The sequence below is a fragment of the Schistosoma mansoni genome, chromosome 7 (assembly GCF_000237925.1).
Source record: "Schistosoma mansoni strain Puerto Rico chromosome 7, complete genome".
Taxonomy (NCBI): Eukaryota; Metazoa; Platyhelminthes; class Trematoda; order Strigeidida; family Schistosomatidae; genus Schistosoma; species Schistosoma mansoni.
The window spans coordinates 9,096,926-9,116,150 of NC_031501.1; the positions used below are offsets into that span (position 1 = coordinate 9,096,926).

The 19,225-nt window shown below is 36.9% G+C and overlaps 1 protein-coding gene across 1 annotated transcript; it reads left to right on the forward strand.

Moving 5' to 3' along the window:
- Positions 1-280: 280 nt before the first annotated feature.
- Smp_139360 (putative nuclear receptor) lies at positions 281-18,055 on the forward strand (the record flags this gene model as incomplete). The annotated part of the gene is made up of 5 exons (XM_018798787.1): positions 281-451; positions 6,765-6,966; positions 15,611-15,964; positions 16,055-16,224; positions 18,008-18,055. The coding sequence occupies 5 exons, from the start codon at positions 281-283 to the stop codon at positions 18,053-18,055; spliced, it is 945 nt and encodes a 314-aa protein (XP_018653694.1).
- Between the last annotated feature and the right edge of the window lie 1,170 nt (positions 18,056-19,225).

Genomic DNA, 19,225 nt, shown 5'->3' on the forward strand with positions numbered 1-19,225 from the left:
ATGGTGATGAGGATGACATCAATGATACAGTTGAAGAGAGTGAAGATGTCTCTTCCAGTAATTGTACTGATGATATCCAACATTTATGTCAAGTAAGTTAGTGTTATTTCTAGACTTGATTTATGATATAATCTAAGATAACGAAAAAATCCCTCGTAATCTTTCACATTGTAGTATTAGTGTTTAGTTCCTAGCTATAAATGTAGATGAATAACCATTTCTAATGGTAGGCATTTACGAAAATTCAAACAGTTTGTTGTTTCTTATGTTGAAGACAGTCATGGATGTTCAGTGTTTAACAATACTACTGTCTGATATCTCTTCTTATTCAAAAATTCCAAAGTCAATAACACCAGGTCAAGAAATGAGCAATGAGAATGTATATATGAATAATGGTCAATGTGTTCAAGTGTATGCAATCAACAACAAGGTTGTTAAGTGTTTGTATCAAGTATATTACTCCTACTACTGTTATGGTTTATGTTACTTATACAGACAGATATAAGTAGTGTATATCAAGAATTGAAAGTAGGATTCTTACTAACAGAAGAGAAAATTCGGAGAAAGGAGAACAAAAGGAATCCGGATAGCAACAAGAATGACCGGGCAAGGAAATTTGTAAGAGAAACTGCAATAGTGAGAAATAGAAGTTACCAAGATGTGATGAAAGAATTACAATTTTATCCTTTTGAAAACACAAGTTTGGTTATAATTATTACTACTCATAACACTACTGTAATGGGCGAGAACGCAGGTAGGGACAATCAAATGTATTTGAATACAAAATTACAGAATCTCTTACTAAAATATATGAACCATATAGAAAATACTTCATTTGCAAAATGTTGATCTATTGTCTCAGACTTGATTGACTCCTCATTTCTATACCAATCACTCTCTGTTCTTATTCTCTTCTATTCGATCCCCTCAACTTTCTGGTGTCAGGCATTTTATTTCTGATTGGCGTTATATAATAGTAATCGTAAAATTTAGCAAAACAACGAAGCGAGATCGGCAAAGCTGATAAATGACCCAAAAATGAAAAAAAGGTTCAATGCTCTAAAGATTAAGTATTCTCGCGAGAAACCGGAGGTCTTCGGTTTGAAGAAACCAAGTGCGAGATCGTGGATGTGCACTGCTAAGGAGTCCCCATACTAGTTATTTGAATCTTTCCATTGGTGTTTAGGACTGCAATTGATCAATCTCTTTTGCCATATATGTTCCGGAGTAAATGTCAACTCTTAGATGTAAATACATCAAATAAATGAGTCTCAAATAGGATGAAATGCATCTTCTGGATTCCATTACTAGCTCACATCCATCTCTGCTTAAATCTCTCACATTGTTTGTAGTTGGTAAGTAGTAGTTGGTGAGAATCCATGACATGAAATGAATTCACTTCATTCTGATGCATTTGTTATCTTTGTTTTATTCATACATCATAGCTCGAATTCTTAAATCTTATGAATGAAATATGATAATTCCTGTAGACTATGTAACTACAATAAAACAGTAAGCTCATATAGCACATTCTAATTTACACTGGTTTATGATTAATTATCAAATCATATTTGTTTAATCCATTGTTCCAATCAAATTCTATCGATTAGATTTCAATTTAGCCATTGTCAACATGACTTGATATCATATGCACTACATTTTGATATTGGGCAGCTGGAGTTAGTCAACTATGTCAAATCAGGTAGACATCATGTGACCATATTAAAACTTGATCGATATAAATTGATGAGCCTTTTAAAGGGCCAGATTCACATGACATTGGTCACTATTCAAAGATTAGTCAGTCGTAAAGATTTAATTTTTACAGGCGATCAATTGAGATCCGAATATCTTAGTGGTAATGTATAAAACTATGAGGCGCAGGCTCAAGTCTTGGAGGGAGTATTCATATCATCAAGATTGTAGGTACACCTTGCTGACAAACATCAGTTAGCATGAAAATTAGGCCGAGTAGAACTCCCTGTCTATTATCTTCGATCACCTGACATGGTACAAATTATATAATTGTTCAACAGTCTAATTCACATAAATACAATTCCACATATAGTATTAATCCTAGAATTATCAGAGCACAAATGTGAATGAGTTGATTACTTTCAGACTAGTGAATTGATAATTCAGTGGTCTATCGATCAAATGCTCTGGTGCGAGGATGATAGGTCCTGGGTTCGAATCTCGTGAGGCGAGATCGTGGATGCGTACTGCTGAGGAGTCCCACAATAGGACGAAACGGCTGTCCAGTGCTTCCAGGTTTTCTTCGGTGGTCTAGCTTCAATTGACTCATGATTTCAAGTATATGTGATAATTCAATTGTTCATATTTTCTAACATCATTCAGTAATCAGTATGTGATGGTAAACAACTGACGTTAACTAGGATATTGTATCATGATATTTCACTGAGACTGTAGAATTTATTCTTTTAAAACTTATAGTCTATCATGAAAAGAGACTTATGGGAATTTATTTCTTTGATATTGTATTACAAAGCAAGTCAGATGATTCCTTACAAGAAACGTTAAATAGAAAATGAACCGCAAATGATCAGTAGATGAATTTTTAAAGCTAGTTTTCATAGAGCAGAAAAAAAAGCTTAGTGTACTTTTTATGCTCGTTACTTGCTAACTTACTTACGCCTGTTAACCCTCGTCGAGGAACATAGGCCGCTCACCAGCATTCTCCATCCAACTCTGTCCTCAACAATCCTTTCCAGTTCTTTCCAGTTAACATTCATCCTTTTCATATCCGCTTCAATCTCTCGGCGTAATCTGTTCTTTGGCCTTCCTCTTTTCCACTTCCCTTCCGGATTCCAAGTTAAGGCTTGCCTCGTGATACAGTTTGATGATTTCCTTAATGTATGTCCGATCCACTTCCAATGTCTTTTCCTAATTTCCTCTTCAGCTGGAAGCTGGTTTGTCCTCTCCCATAAAACGCTGTTGCTGATAGTATCCGGCCAATGGATGTTGAGTATTTTGCGACGACAACTGTTTTTAAATACTTGTACCTTCCTGATGATGGTCGTTGTAGTTCTCCACATTTCAGCTCCGTACAGTAGGACTGACTGTCTTGACGTTCGTATTGAAGATTCTCACTTTCAAATTTGTTGATAGTTGTTTTGAGTTCTATATGTTCTTCAATTGTAGAAATGCTGTCCTTGCTTTGTCGATCCTCGCCTTTACATCTGCATCCGATCCTCCTTGTTTATCAACGATGCTTCCCAAGTATGTGAATGTTTCCACTTCTTCCAGAGTTTCGCCATCAAGAGTGATTGGGTTGGTGTTCTCCGTGTTGCACTTGAGAATCTTGCTTTTTCCTTTGTGAATGTGAAGGCCTATCGATGCAGAGACTGCTGCTACATTTACTGTCTTCATCTGCATTTGTTCGTGTGTATGAGAGAGGAGGGCTAGGTCATCTGCGAAGTCCAAATCATCCAATTGATTCTGAGAAGTCCATTGTATTCCGTATTTCCCCTCAGATATCGAAGTCTTCATAATCCAATCAATCACCAGAAGGATGAGGAATGGGGAGAGTAGACGGCCTTGTCTGACTCCGGTCCTTACTGGAAATGCATCTGTCAGCTGTCCTCCATGCACCACTTTGCACTGTGGTCCATCGTATGAGTTTTGGATAATGTTGAGAATCTTTTCAGGAACTCCATAGTGTTGAAGAAGTTTCCATAATGTCCTCCTATCCACGCTGTCAAACGCCTTCTCATAGTCAATGAAGTTGACGTATAGTGATGAGTTCCACTCAACTGATTGTTCAACGATGATCCGTAGTGTCGCAATCTGGTCTGTGCACGACCAATCCTTACGGAATCCAGCCTGTTGATCTCGCATTTCGGCGTCTACTGCGTCTTCCATCCGATTCAGCAGCACTCTGTTGAAAACTTTTCCTGGTACTGATAACAAACTGATGCCTCTGTAATTCTCACATTTGCTCAGATCTCCTTTCTTTGGTATCTTGATGAGGTATCCTTCTTTCCAGTCCGTTGGCACTTGTTCCTCTTCCCAAATCTTCTTGAATAGAAGGTGAAGCATGTTTGCAGTTATTTCAATGTCTGACTTCAGTGCTTCTGCTGGTATATTGTCAGGTCCTGCCGCCTTCCCACTTTTGATTTGTCTGATGGCCATCTTGACTTCTTCGATCGTTGGTGGAGTGATATCTATAGGAAGGTCAGTGTGTGCTGGTTTGATGTCCGATGGATTCAATGGGGCTGGCCTATTCAGCGGTTCCTCGAAGTATTCTGCCCACTATTTCCTCTGTTCTTGAGTCTCAGTGATTGTCTTTCCTTCTTTGTCCTTGACTGGTCTCTATTGTTTACTATATCTCCCTGCCAATTTCTTCGTTGTATCATATAGTTGTCTCATATTCCCTTCTCTTGCAGCTTTTTCCGCCGTCGTTGCTAGTTCTCCCATGTATTTCTGCTTGTCGACCTTAATGCTTTCCTTCACTTCCTTGTTTGCTTCTGCGTAGTCTGCTTGTGCTTTGGCTTTTTCTGCTCGCGTTCGACTGTTGTTAATTGCTAGTTTCTTTTTCTTTCTTCCTTGAATCGTGTCCAAGGTACCCATAGAGATGCATTCCTTGTGATGATGCTTCTTAGGACCAAGAACCTCCTGACACGTTGAAGTTAGTGCTTCTTTTATCCCTTTCCAGTTGTCCTCCAAAGTAGTTTCTTGTTCATTCAATAGATCCTGCAGAGCTTGAAACCTGTTGTTGAGAGTTATCTTGAATTCGTGGAGCTTGTCAGGATCTCGAAGGAAGGCTGTATTGAACCTTTGTAGTGCTGTTTGTCCAGTTTTCTAGTGTTTCTTTAGCTTCAGTCTCATCTTGGCCACAACCAGGTGGTGATCTGAAGCTATGTCAGCTCCTCTCCGGGTTCTCACATCTTCCATTGATCTTCGGAATTTTTTATTGATACAGATGTGGTCTATCTGGTTCTCTGTGGTGTGGTCCGGTGAGATCCATGTAGCTTTGTGTATGCGCTTGTGTGAGAATATTGTGCCGCCTATAACCAATTTGTTGAATGCACATAGGTTTGCAAGTCTCTCCCCATTTTCATTTCTCTCTCCTAGTCCATGTCGTCCAATTATATCTTCATATCCTGTGTTGTCCACTCCATCTTTAGCATTTAGATCTCCCATCAGGATGGTGAGGTCCTTTCGCGAGCACTTCTCTATAATTGATTGCAGCCTTTCATAGAACTGATCTTTATCATCGTCGTTGCTATCATTGGTGGGTGCATAACATTGGATAACGTTCATTGTGATCCCTTGCTTCTTTGTTCTGAATGATGCTTTGATTATACTGGGTCCATGAGATTCCCATCCTACAAGTGCATTTCGTGCTTCTTTGGACAGCATTAGAGCAACTCCCTGAGTGTGTGGAGCCTTTTCCCCTTCGTGACCGGAGTACAGCAGCATCTCTCCTGTACCTAGCCTTTGTTGTCCAGCTTGGGTCCAATGGGTTTCGCTGATTCTGAGTACTGCCAAGTTGTATCTCCTCATTTCCATTGCTATTTGACTGGTCTTCCCTGTCTCCCACATTGTCCGGACGTTCCATGTACCTATAAAGAGTGTTGCTCTGATTGTTAGAAGGTGTATCGGTCTCGTGACTTCCGAAAAATTTCGGCTTTCATCATGAGGCGTCATAATTATTTCTTCAACTTGGAGGGCAGAGTTTAAATGGTTTGAATTATTTTTTCTGGTGTTCGTTTTTTAGCGAGTTAGCTTTTCAACGGGATGGGGTCGCTAACCCCATGCCCAACTCTATTAAATTACCCGGGCTTGGGACCGGCAGTAACTCTAGAAGAGCTACAGGCGGAGTATTTTATGCTAGTAGGATAGACGAATTTCTACAATGTTACTGTAGAGGTGAGTAAATCACCCTTCCACCCCCTCAAAAAATAAATGGCCTTATAAGTACTCGATATGGATACTAACCTTATCAGGCGCTCTGTCAAGCAACACCACCAGATCACGTTTGAGCACGCCGTGCTTGGTATTTCCTATGACAACAAGTCAGTTTTGATTGCATACACTTGAACACATTGACCATTATTCATATATACATTCTCATTGCTCCAGTCTTAACCTTGTGTTATTGATTTTGAAATTTTTCAATAAGAAAATATATCAGACAGTAGTGTTGTCTAACACTGACACATCCATGACTGTCTTCAACATAAGAAACAACAAACTGTTTGAATTTTCGTAAATACCTACCATTAGAAATGGTTATTCATCTATATTTATAGCTAGGAACTAAACATCAAGACTACAATCTGAAAGAATGCCAACAGTTTAAAAGAAATTGTTTTTCATGAACATAGGATTTAGCGGGAGATACAGTTAAGGAAATCCTTAAAACTAACTTTCAAAATCATAACGACGGTTTACATTGTCTTCTCTAGTCATCCATACTATTCATAAATGTGTTAATAAGAAATTTCCGCTTTAGCCACGTCTATATACATTTATATGCTTATTTGTTCTAGTTCTGTTTTAACTTAAAAGTGGGACTTTTCAACAATAAACACATGTGACCACACTGACGATTGAACGCTAGACCTTCAGGTCTCACAACAAGAGCTTGACCATCATGCCACTCAGATAGAATCCAATGAATTATCTGTCTCAGCACTACAAAACCATCTGTACCTTTCAGTGAAAATTATTATTTAACTGTTGTCTACAATAAATTTGATCGATGAATGTCTTTTTATACCGTTTTATTGATTTTGAAGGTATGTGGTGATCGAAGTAGCGGTAAACATTACGGTCAATATACATGTGAAGGATGTAAAAGCTTTTTTAAACGTTCTGTACGTAAATCAGCTAATTATGTATGTAGATCTGGTGGACAATGCCCAGTTGATGCACAAAGACGAAATCAATGTCAAGCATGTCGTTTATCACGTTGTTTATTAGCTGGTATGAAAAAATCTGGTAAGTTATTAATTTTAATACATAATTTACAATAATTTGAGAACAATATATACTACTAAATTCATTGAGTATTGTTTGTTTGAATCTTCCCGTTGATGATTAGGACTGCAACTGGTCAGTTTCTAGTTGGCATATGTGCATACTGTGTCTATTGCCTCTATATAGCCTTAATCCACCAGCATTGTAAGCAAAGATGGATAGTGGCTAGCAGTGGAACCCAGTTTGACGCGCGTTTCGTCCTATTTGGGACTCGTCAGCTGTATGTACCTGCATCCCAGCTTCCACGGTGAACGGCTGCTCAGACTTCGTGGATTGGTTGGAGTTAGACAGTAACACCGCTGGATGCCGATCGGCTAAGTGGTCTAGAGTTTAAGTGCTCTGGCGCGAGACTGATAGGTCCTTGGTTCGAATGTCGCCAGGCGGGATCGTAGAGAGGCACTTCTGAGGAGTCCCACGATAGGATGAAACGGCCATCCAGTGCTTCCAGATTTTCCATGGTGGTCTAGCTTCAATTGACACATGATTTCAACTATGAAAATAATGTTATTAAATAGATCACAATCATCATCTGTTTCTTTTTCTGTCATAAATTATTTGAATCTAATCAGATATTTATTTATTTGTTTAAATTAGAAATAAATAGCGTAAAATAGTGAAACGGGTTACATCATTTAGTTGCTTATCTATTTACCGATCTTTATATTCTCCCTTTCGGTACTATTCATACCCCCCCCCTTATCTGTTTTTTCTAATTATCATGCATATAGATACACAATGATAAGTGAAATAATCGATCAACAGTTTCTTTTTTCTATGTTGCTATCTCACTACTACTACTACTACTACTACTACTACTACTACTACTACTACTACTATCACTACTACTGCTACTATCACTACTACTGCTATTACTATTAGTAGTACTATTATTATCAATAATATGACAAGTTAATTATACTCTACATGGAGTGTAGAGAGAAAAAAAATGAAACGAATTTCCCGTTTTATGTTTTTTTTTACCTCATCATTACATAGTCAATTTATCATTTAAGCAAAATTAGTTGTTAACTAAACCCTAATTTTTTTTTCAAAAAAAACTATTTTTCACACGCGAATAGAATCTCATTTTTTTCGGGGGGTTTTTCTATTGATTAGGAAAGAGATATATTTTTTCGGGGGGGGGAGAGGGGGTGAAAAAAACCAACCCCCACCCAGTGAAATTCGAATAATCATATACAGATCATAATAATGTTATAAATGAATATTTATAACAAGGAAAAAAACAAAAGCCATATTAACACGGTTACATAACTCAAAGTGGTCTTAATACAATATAGTGTAGTAAGTAGTAAAGTTTTTAACGAATAAAAACCACTTGATAGATAGATAGATAGATGGATAGATAGATAGATATGTGTGTTTTAGTTGAGTTCAATATATGAAAGAGGTTAATGGCGTTAATAATAAAACTATACCGATGAAGGGAAACTAAAAGAGGAAGCATGAAACGTAATGCGGGTGTAATCAGAAGTCAACAAGACTTTTCATTCATTCATTCAATCATTGAAACAAATAACGGTACTTAGGGATTAGAGACGATTGAATAAAAATGACACATAAAAAAACGAGTGAAACAAAAAAAAGAGTGTGAGAGAGAGGGGGGAAATAAAATGAATGAAGGAAGAAAGTAGACATCGAGTGTGTGGGGTTGGGTGGGTGGTTGGATAAAATAATACTGAATATTAGGAAAAGTGATCTACTTGAATAGAAGTAAAATAGATGATCCACTTTACTTAATCGTATTTTAGTAATCTATGCAATAGGGAAAGAAGAAAAAAACAACCCCATAATTTATATGACCTGAGGCATAGTGAATCAAATAATGAATCCATATGGTACATATAAATTGAAAGTTAGTTTAATAATGAAATTATTTATGGTTAATGTTTATTAATTAAGTATAATCTTGCATAGTTTTACATTACTGATTGACTTTAGTATAGAATACCTTATTAGTAAGATGATAGTTGGAGGTGGTCAACAGGAAACCCTGTACCTGGGTTTCGTGTTACTTGGTACTTGTTGGCAAGTTGTACCTGTAATCTTGATGGAACTGGTGCTCCCTGACGGATTCGACCCGGTGAATGCTGGATGACACGGGATCGAATCCATCAAGGAGTTCCAGTTCCCTCAAGATTACAGGTACACCTTGTTGACGAGTGCCAAGTAACATGCAGTGTCGAGCCACATAGATTAGTCGTCACATTGCAACTTGATCGATAGCACTAAAAAGGACTTAACACATATGACATTGATCATCACCCAGTGATCAATCAATTGTGATTCCTTATTAGTATATATCTACTACCTCATAATAGACTGAATTCAGAATATTCAAGTGTTGTGACAATAGTTCTTGACTACTTACAAACTATTGATTTAGTATCTAGTTGTTTATATATTTAAATGAATCATTTTGAGATATTTTATTATCATTATTTAATAAGATTGATGATAATTATTTCATCTTCGACATAATTGAACTCCTCTAATCATGATTACATAATTCATTGGCAAGGGATTCGCTTTCGAAGGTAGTCAATAGTAAACATATAATGAAATTTTAGTATATTGATTTGTTCAGGTTACTGAATTCATAAATATTTTATACAACAAATGGGTATTTCAAATTTAATGAACATTGACAAGATACAACTATTTTAATGTTCAAAGATTATTAGAGAGAAAGAACTGTATATTCTATAGATGCCTTAGAAATATTGCTCTCATCTGCTGGGATCACCGGGTAAGTAATAGTGAGGTTAGACACAGGGTATTAGGGAATGATGGTAAATCAGTTGATGAGGTTGTAAATCTTCATCGACTGAGATGGTTTGGCCACGTGTCACGTATGCCTGAACACAAATTACCACGACGTGCAATGCTGACTAGTGTTGGAGACGATTGGAGGAAAGTTAGGGGCGGTCAAACCAAAAGGTGACACCAGAGCTTGAAGTCACTAACTTCTAGTCTGAACCATGTTGGTGGATGCAGACTACTTAGTTGGGGTCAGCGTGACTATCGTAACCAATGGTTGGAGACTGTGAGTGACATGGCTCAGAATCAATCACAATGGCGCAGGTGTATACACTCTTTATCTTCCCTTAAACCTTGAGATTAAAATTGCTTCATGTCTGTCTTTCTTCGTGTACTATATCTTTATACCACCACTAAATTAACTACTATGAATTCAGTGTTCATCTTGTTGTGCTAATGAGGTGTGGCAACGTGCACGGATGCATATATGTGCCTGGTCTTGTGTTGTAGCTGACTGACTGATATTTACGTTAGATATCATATGTTCTTTTGTAAACTATAGTCTACTATTAACAAACATAGAATATGACGTGTTTCTTTAACATGTGAACATACATTGAAGTAGTCAAGTAAGTAAGTTAGTAAGATTTATTACGGATGTATCCTGTTAATTAAAGTCAACGAATCGATTCATCAGGAATATACTACTGAAATGAAGTAAATGTTATTGTGATAGTGAACAGTGAATTTCTTATTTTAGAGGAAAACACTTTTGAATATATGATCAACAATATGAATTATACTCAGGTTGATTGACTGAAAAATATAACAACAAATGAATTATTGTGTAATTATTAGTGAGTGCTATTAGAGGTATGAGGGCAGTCATCACTTCCCGGTTGCCCACACCGTGGAAGGGTTCTTCTAGAGGTACCTGAAAAGGAAATTGGGTTAGAAGTGGTCTTAATGACCTGAGAGCGTGACCGCAGTGCCAAGCGACAACTGCTCAAGGCCAGTCACACACGATCTTTTTGTGGGTAATTTTTGTGTTACCTCCGGAGACGGATATCTGTGGGATAAGGCGAGGTGTGCATTTTTAGAGTAAACCTTTTCTAACCCCACTCCTCCTTGTGGGAAGGCAGCATCGCTGTCATGCTGGTTGTCTGAGGGAAACAGTTTACTGCCGTCACAACCCCGTACAGTCAGTAGTACGACTTCGCCACCGGACCTTGGGTTTGTTGCTTTTAGTCTCACCGCTCTTCAACCGACCTGTCTGGTATGGTAGGACCTTGAGGAACGATTGTTTCAGCCAGTATAGCTCGATCGCTTCATCACGATAGACAAGCCCGACCACCACGTCAGGGTAGCAGCAACGGTCGGGTAATTATTAGTACAAGGGGATGAATGTGAAGTGAATAGAAGTTTTATAGATTATGTCACAAGATGATCTTATTTAGAACACCATAGAAATTCAAAGTGCACTGAATAGTTACTTCATTTTAGTTTATGATTTCTCAGAGACACTGCGAAGCGAACAGTACCGGGTCCGAGTCCCAGAGTGAACACCAACAACTTTGGGTTGCAGACATATCCAGCTGGTGAGTTCCAAATAAGAAAAAATGCCCGTCCTAGCTTCGATTGCCACTTACTTACTTACGCCCGTTACCCCTCGTGGAGGAGCATAGGCCGCTCATCAGCATTCTCCATCCAACTATGTCCTGGGCAATCCTTTCCAGTTCTTTCCAGTTGCCATTCATTCTTTTCATATCTGCTTTTATTTCCCGACGTAATGTGTTCTTTCACCTTCCTCTTTTCCGCTTCCCTTCCGGATTCCAAGTTAGGGATTGAGTCGTGATGCACATTGGTGATTTCCTTAATGTATGTCCTATCCACTTCCAATGTCTTTTCCTAATTTCCTCTTCAACTGGAAGCTGGTTTGTCCTCTCCCATAAAACGCTGTTGCTGATAGTATCCGGCCAGTAAATGTTTAGTTTTTTTCGACAACTGTTTATAAATACTTGTACCTTCTTCCATTGCTAGCCAACAACTATCTCTGTTTATAACTATCAAACTTTACTTAGAAAATTCGTTTTATGTAAAACAATGAGATTAAAAAAATAGAACTTTCCATGGAAATAAATTTAGTTTTTTTTTCTTTTCAATATACTCCATATTGTATATGAGTAAATAGACAGAGAGATAGTTACCTAACTGTTTAAGCAGTGTGAATTAAACCCTGATCATTAAAAAAAAAATTATTACTATTCGTGTGGTATATTTTCTCATCCATCCAATTGTCATAGTAACCAATTTAGAATGAATGATTATTTAGATAAAATATGTATTTTTGCAGGGGGAGGGGTAGATAAGTGATGTAAAGGGGGGTAGATATTTTCATTATGTTTCTTGTTAACATGAGTTTATGTCACTTTTGTTAGATTACATGGTGTGTGTGTATGTATATATTTGTATGTGTATGTGTACATATGTGTAATATTTGTCTGTTTGCATAGGGTAGTAAACTGTCGATTATTTATGTATATCTAAGCTTTATTTAATCGAATAATCTTACTCTCCATTCAATGTATATTTTAATTGAAAAGATTTATGGAACGTTATTTATGATTATTATTGTCTTTATTAATTGATTTATGATGGGTTCGATTCCTGGTTGCGAAAAGGTAAACAGGACTGTCACTGAGGGATCCTAGGCCAATACAGAACGGTTATCTAATGTATCCAGGTTTTCAACGATTATCAGAAGAGGATTTCGTGGAGATTTTAGTAATTTTATATAGTTAAGATCATGAGTCAATTGAAGCTAGACCAATATGGAAAACCTCGAAACACTGGATGGCTGTTTCGTCCCATTGTGAGACTCCTCAACAGTGTGCATCCACGATCCCACCCCGCGAGACTCGAACCCAGGATCCACCAGTCTCGCGCCAGAGCACTCAACCGATAGATCACTGAGCCGGTCAGCATTCAACGGTGTTAATGTCTAACTCCAACCAATCCACGAAGTTGAGCAACTGTTCACCAATTGTCTTCAGTGAGTTGATATCTCACAACAGACGTAGTTTGAACTCCACTAGTCACACTGCTTCTCACTAGAACTCCAGGAATTACCTCTTGAAGTCTTTATTTATAATAGTTGAGCTACACTACTTAATCGATAGGATTCGATTAGTTATAAGGACTTGGAAAAACATGATATGTTTTGTATAGTATTCTTTGAGCTGTAGGATTGTCCTTCTAGGCAACAACATCAATGCTTAATTCGTGTAGAAATATTTGGTAATTGTCGAATTTAGATTCAATAGTGAAATGACTACGCTATACCTAAAATGAGGGAGATCTGTAGCTCAAGTGGATATTCGGTAAAAGTATAATATATTGATGGTCTTGAGTTATCCAGTCAGAATTAAGATAATGTGTCATGTATTTTGCTCGAATTTTTTTAAGTGAGATGATAGAGAGTCAGTCAGTCAGCTACAACGTAGGACCAGACACATATATATACATCGGTCCAAGTTGCCATACCTCACTCATTAGCACAACAAGATGAACACCAAATTCATGGAAGCACTTACTTCAATGGTTGTAAAAAAAGCATTTCATGTAAGGATATGATACAGGGAGAAAGAATTATTTCGTGGAAGGAAAGGTATAAAGTAATTTTAATCTTATGGCTTAAGGGAAGATGAAGAGCATATACACCTACGCTATTGTAAGCTATGTCACCCAGAGTCACTAACTATTGGTTACGATAGTCGCTCTCACTTTAACCAAGTAGTTTGCGTCTACCATCAACATGGATCAGATCAGACGTAAGTGACTTTATGAACTGATATCATGTTTTGATTTGGCCACCCCTAGATAGATATATAACGTGTTGTCATTAATATGTCAAAATTACTATAATATCCACAAAAAACCCCTTCTGATATTAATCAATATATGCTCACTAGTGACTGGTTACAAGAGGGATTTCTTGGAGTTCTTGTGAGAAGCAGTGACAAGTGGAGTTCAATCAGGTCTGTTGTGAGATAGTAACTCACTGAAGACATTGGTGGGTGTGTCGCGCATCAGCGCGCGAAACTGATAAGTTCTGGGTTCGAATCTCGTGAGGTGGGATCATGGATATGTACTGCTGAGGAGTCCCAAAATAAGACGAAACAGACCTCCAGTGCTTCCAGTTTTCAATGATGGTCTAGCTTCAATCGCTTCATGATCTCCACTACTAAAGTTACTATAATATCCACAAAACCCCTTTCTGATATTAATTTATTAATTATTTTTCAAAGTCGAGTCAATCTAAACTAGTCCACTAGTGAAAACCTGAAAGCATTGAATAACTGTGAGACAATTATCCACTTCAGACTATGGATGAAAAGTTGTGAAAGACGATATATCGATCGAAGTTAGACATTAACACTGTTGGATATCGGCTAGCTCAGTGATCTAGAGATTAAACGTTCTCTAACGAGACCAAAGGTCTTGGATTCGAGTTCCGTATGCAGGATCTTGGATGAACACTTCTGAGGATGAGACGGTCATTCAGTGCTTTCAGCTTTTCAATGGTGATCTCGTGAATTCAACTTTGGAAATGCTACAATTTGCACAAATCCCCATAAGAGATAATTTATAATTGTATTATTGTTTAACTAATTCAATGTTTCAATTCAGTTCAGTTTTTCAATTTATTTATTTTTATATAGTTAAGATCATGAGTCAGATAGAGACAGGTATCTACCTCAGTACAATGGAAGTTGGTCGCGCAATTTCGTGGATTGGTTGAGGTTAGACATTGACACCGTTGGATGCCGACCGGCACAGTGGTCTATCGGTTAAAGGCTCTGGCTCGAGATTGGTAGGTCCTGGATTCGAATCTGGCGAGAGCGGGATCGTGGATGCGCACTGCTGAGGAGTCCCATAATAGGACGGAACGACCGTCCAGTGCTTCCAGGTTTTTGATGGTGGTCTAGCTTCAATTGACTCATGATCTTGACTATATAAAATTACTAAAATCTCCACAAAACCCCCTTGTGATAATTTATTTATTATTTAGCTGTTCAACGTGCACGAGCTAATACACAAACTTATCTATGTTCAACAACACCTTATTCATCTTATCCAGTCATTGCAGCTGCTGCAGTTGCTGCCGCTGCTACTGCTTATCTTCATGGAACAGTAACTACCACCACTACTACTACTAACACTAATGATACTACTACTAATTTTATATCAAATTCATATATTCCGACAACCAATCAATATATTACCCCTTCAAATGGTAATATTAATCATTTACCTCAAACCTATTATGAACAATATGAACATACATTGAATACATCCAATATACCCTATTCAAGATTATATAATCAACCTATCTATACAAGAAGATATATATCAGGTAATTCAATGAATAAACCGATAGAGAGTATGGTTACATCTTACTTACCATTCAATAATAGTAATACTTCATCAATGTTGCCCTACGATTACCAACCACCAACATTACATCATCATAATCATTATGCGACACCATTTAATCTACAACAGAAATCACCATATAATAATACTTATTATCATCATTATCATCATCATTCAACATCATCCATTCCATCGACATCTTCAATTCCAATTCCAATGACTACACCAATTATGACAAATTTTCACAATATAAATATGAATTGTATGAATCCGTATAATACTACTAATAATACTACTACTGATAGTACTAGTAGTAGTACTATTACTCATACTACTAATACTACTAATAATATTAGTAGTAGTAGTAGTATAAGATGTGATTTAAATCAAGAATTGAATTCATCATTTCGACAACCAGATTCATCATCATCATCAGTAGCAACATTACCATCATTAAATTCAATAATACACTATGAAAATATTCATTCATTCATGATAGATATACAAAACACAATCAAAGAATGGATTCTTATTATACAAGATACAAACTACTTATTAAATACTACTTATTATTTAAATTATCATTATCATATAGAATTCATGAAATTATGGTCAAATAAATTATTAAAACAAATGACTTACATTTTAAATAAATTACATTCATTTAAACAAATATGGAATCAATATTTCAAAAATATGGCGGGAAATTCAAATGACCCTCTTCTTCTTCTTCTTCGTCGTCGTCGTCACCATGGTAACGGTGATGATGATGATGACGATGATGACGAAGCGGAAGAAGAGTATTTATGGATAAATGAATTAATTACACAAATAGAATTATATGAATCACAAGATTATGAAATGAAGACAACAAATCAATTGAATAAAAGTATGATACCAATACCAGATACTACTCAAATTATTTTATGTGAATTAATAGATAAAGAACGTGAATTATTATTAATGAAATCATTGCCAACACTTAGTTTAATGCATATATGTCAAGTAAGTAAAAAATGTAAATAAAGTTAGATATTAACATGGTTAGATGGTTTGTAGGGTTAAGGTTTAGTGTGTGAGATTGAAGGTTCTGGGTTTGAGTCATTCATCGGTAAGGAGGGGGTTGTGGATGTGAGTTGATAAGGACTTACTTACATACTTACGCCTGTTACTCCCAATGCAGTATATGCCGTTGACCAGCATTCTACAACCCATTCTGTCCTAGGCCTTCCTTTCTAGTTCTATCCAATTTTTGTTCATTCTTCTCATGTCTGTCTCCATTTCTCGGTGTAGTGTGTTCTTTGGTCTTCCTCTTCTCATTTGGCCTTCAAGATTTCATGTAAGGGCTTGTCTTGTGATGCAGTTGTCTGTTCTCCTCAATGTGTGTCCTATCCACTTCCAACAATTCTTCCTGATTTCTTACTCCACTGGAATCTGGTTTATTGTCTCGCACAGTAGTTTGTTGCTGATAGTGAGTTGATGAGGAGTTTCATACTAAAACGAAATGACCATTTAATGCTTCCAGGTTTTTAATGATAGTTTAACTTAGGTTGATTCCTTATTTTAACTGTGAGAAAGAAAACTTATGGTGAATCATTATTATTGTTATGACTTTGAAAACTATTTTAAATCAGACATCATTGTTTCTTCTTAGACTGAAACTCCTCAGTAGTGAGCTAGCAAAACTCAATCTGTTATCGAATGTAGAAAATTAGTATTCTACAGTAAAAGCTTGACTTTATATCGCTAACTATTCTATCCAGAGATATTTCCTAGAGCTCTAATGTTAAGCAGTGACCAGTGGAGTTCAACCAAGTCTGTTGTGAGATAGGAACTCACTAAAGACAATTGGTGTACGGTTGCTCAAACATCGTGGATTGTTTGAAGTTAGACATCAACACCATCGGATGCCGGCTCAGTGGTCTATCGGTTATGTGCTCTGGCGCTAGAGTGGTGGGTCCTTGGTTCGAATCTCGTGAGTACAGGATCGTGGATACACACTGCTGAGGAGTTCCACAATAGGACGAAACGGCCGTCTAGTGGTCCCAGGTTTTCCATGATGGTCTGTCTTCAGTTGACTCATGCTTTCAACTATGAAAATATTTTTAATTTCATGATATTGAACAACCATGATTCATGAGCACATAATATTTGTCGCACATCGTAAATGGCAGAACTCTAACAGTCAATGGACATTTCACTAGGAAAAGTTAGTTACTAGCAGGTATAATGATGAGTTCTTTTTGGTGTAGTAAACGAGGTGTTGAAAATTAAGAAATTTTTTTAGTTTTCACATTATAAAATGAATAGTTAGACAGAGAACAGAAAATGTAAAAAAATGAACTGTTATTTTGGGGATAAACAAACATTAGACCATTGAGAAGGGAGGACAACCACTGGAAAGTTAAGTAACCTGAATATATACTATTCTCATTGTGATATGTATACCATTTAAGGTTGTAAGTGCTCATTATTGAGGGAGTTTCAAATGGTGATGAATTAGTTACTAGATATTCTCTAGTTATCAAGAGGTTTCACAGTTGAGAGATGATACATTTAAACAAACCAAAAGAATGAATGAAATTTTTACAGTCAGTGTAGTATCCAATCTTTTCCAACTTCATTTCAAGTGTCAAAAACCTTGGAAAGATTATAGTACACAGTTTTCCATCCCCTCCCAAAAAAATTAGCTGGAATCATGAAGATTCAAGATTTTTCCGAACTCAGTTCGTCTATATTTATTCAGAAGACAAAAGTAACCAAATGTTTGATGTTTTCATCAATACAGAAGGCCAATGTTCATCCTGACTATTTATCTGACTATATACCTAAATGAAAATTAGCCCTCAAATGCTGTGGTACGACCGAGGGCAAAAAGAGTCGACTTTCTCTCTCCAAATGCTCTCATATGGCCACACGTATACAGCCACTCCAATGGAAGTTCTATTCACTGCCTTCTAGTGGCGGGGTGTTGTTTACGAAAGTGAGGAAACGAAAAGCCAATATCCAGTGGGAACGTAAACCGGGTTGATGGATATGGAGGATCAATCTAGGGGAGATATAAAACCATCATTCCGAACCAATGGTGCACATGGGCTGACTCCAGTATCCTGAGGGAACAAATGGCGTATGAACCTATTGTTGGTCACTGGCTACCATAGGGCTGCATCTATTGACGTTGCTCAACTGTCTTGTGGATCAGACCTTTAGGTCGAGGCCTCTGGGTGTGACCCCTCAAAAAAACCACTTACTTCGATCTAGACACCCGGACAGTATCACAGCCCGTAGAAAACAACCTTGTAAAAAAAACACTAACCAGTTACAAGTAGAATAACACAAAAAACATCTCTAAATATGATATTGTTTATTCCATGAAATAACTTCGTAAACAGTCCACATATGTACAAACTAACCAGATATCTAGATGGAGTATATTTTTAAAGATTTATAATTGAATGTTGTTGATATTAGAGACTGTGATAGATCAGTCTCTGTCGGTTTATATGCATTTTGAGTGGATTGCCTGATTATAGCCACTTAGTTACAAGTTTTTAATAAAATTGAATAATAGATAGCAGTGGAATCCAAGTCACATGTTTCGTTCTATTTAAGACTCAACAGATGGATGTACCTGAATCCCAGGACTAATGTTTACACACTGAAATGGAAGGAAATCCATCTAAAGCGTCCTAGATAGGATGAAACACTTGTCTATTATCTAATTTTACTAAATATCAACTAAGCATAATTTTCTCTCAATAGTGATCTCCAATCATTTAAAAATTTATAATGGTATATAAATAAAGGGCCCACTACTTAACGTGATTAACTCTATGAATCAGTAGAATTTCAGTTAATTTATTTACAAATTTTAATATCTGAGATCGTGAATCAATTGAAGCTAGAACACCATGGAAAACCTGGAAGCATTGGACGGCAGTTACGTCCTATTGTGGGACATCTCAACAGTGTGCATCCACGATCCCACTTCACGAGATTCGAACCT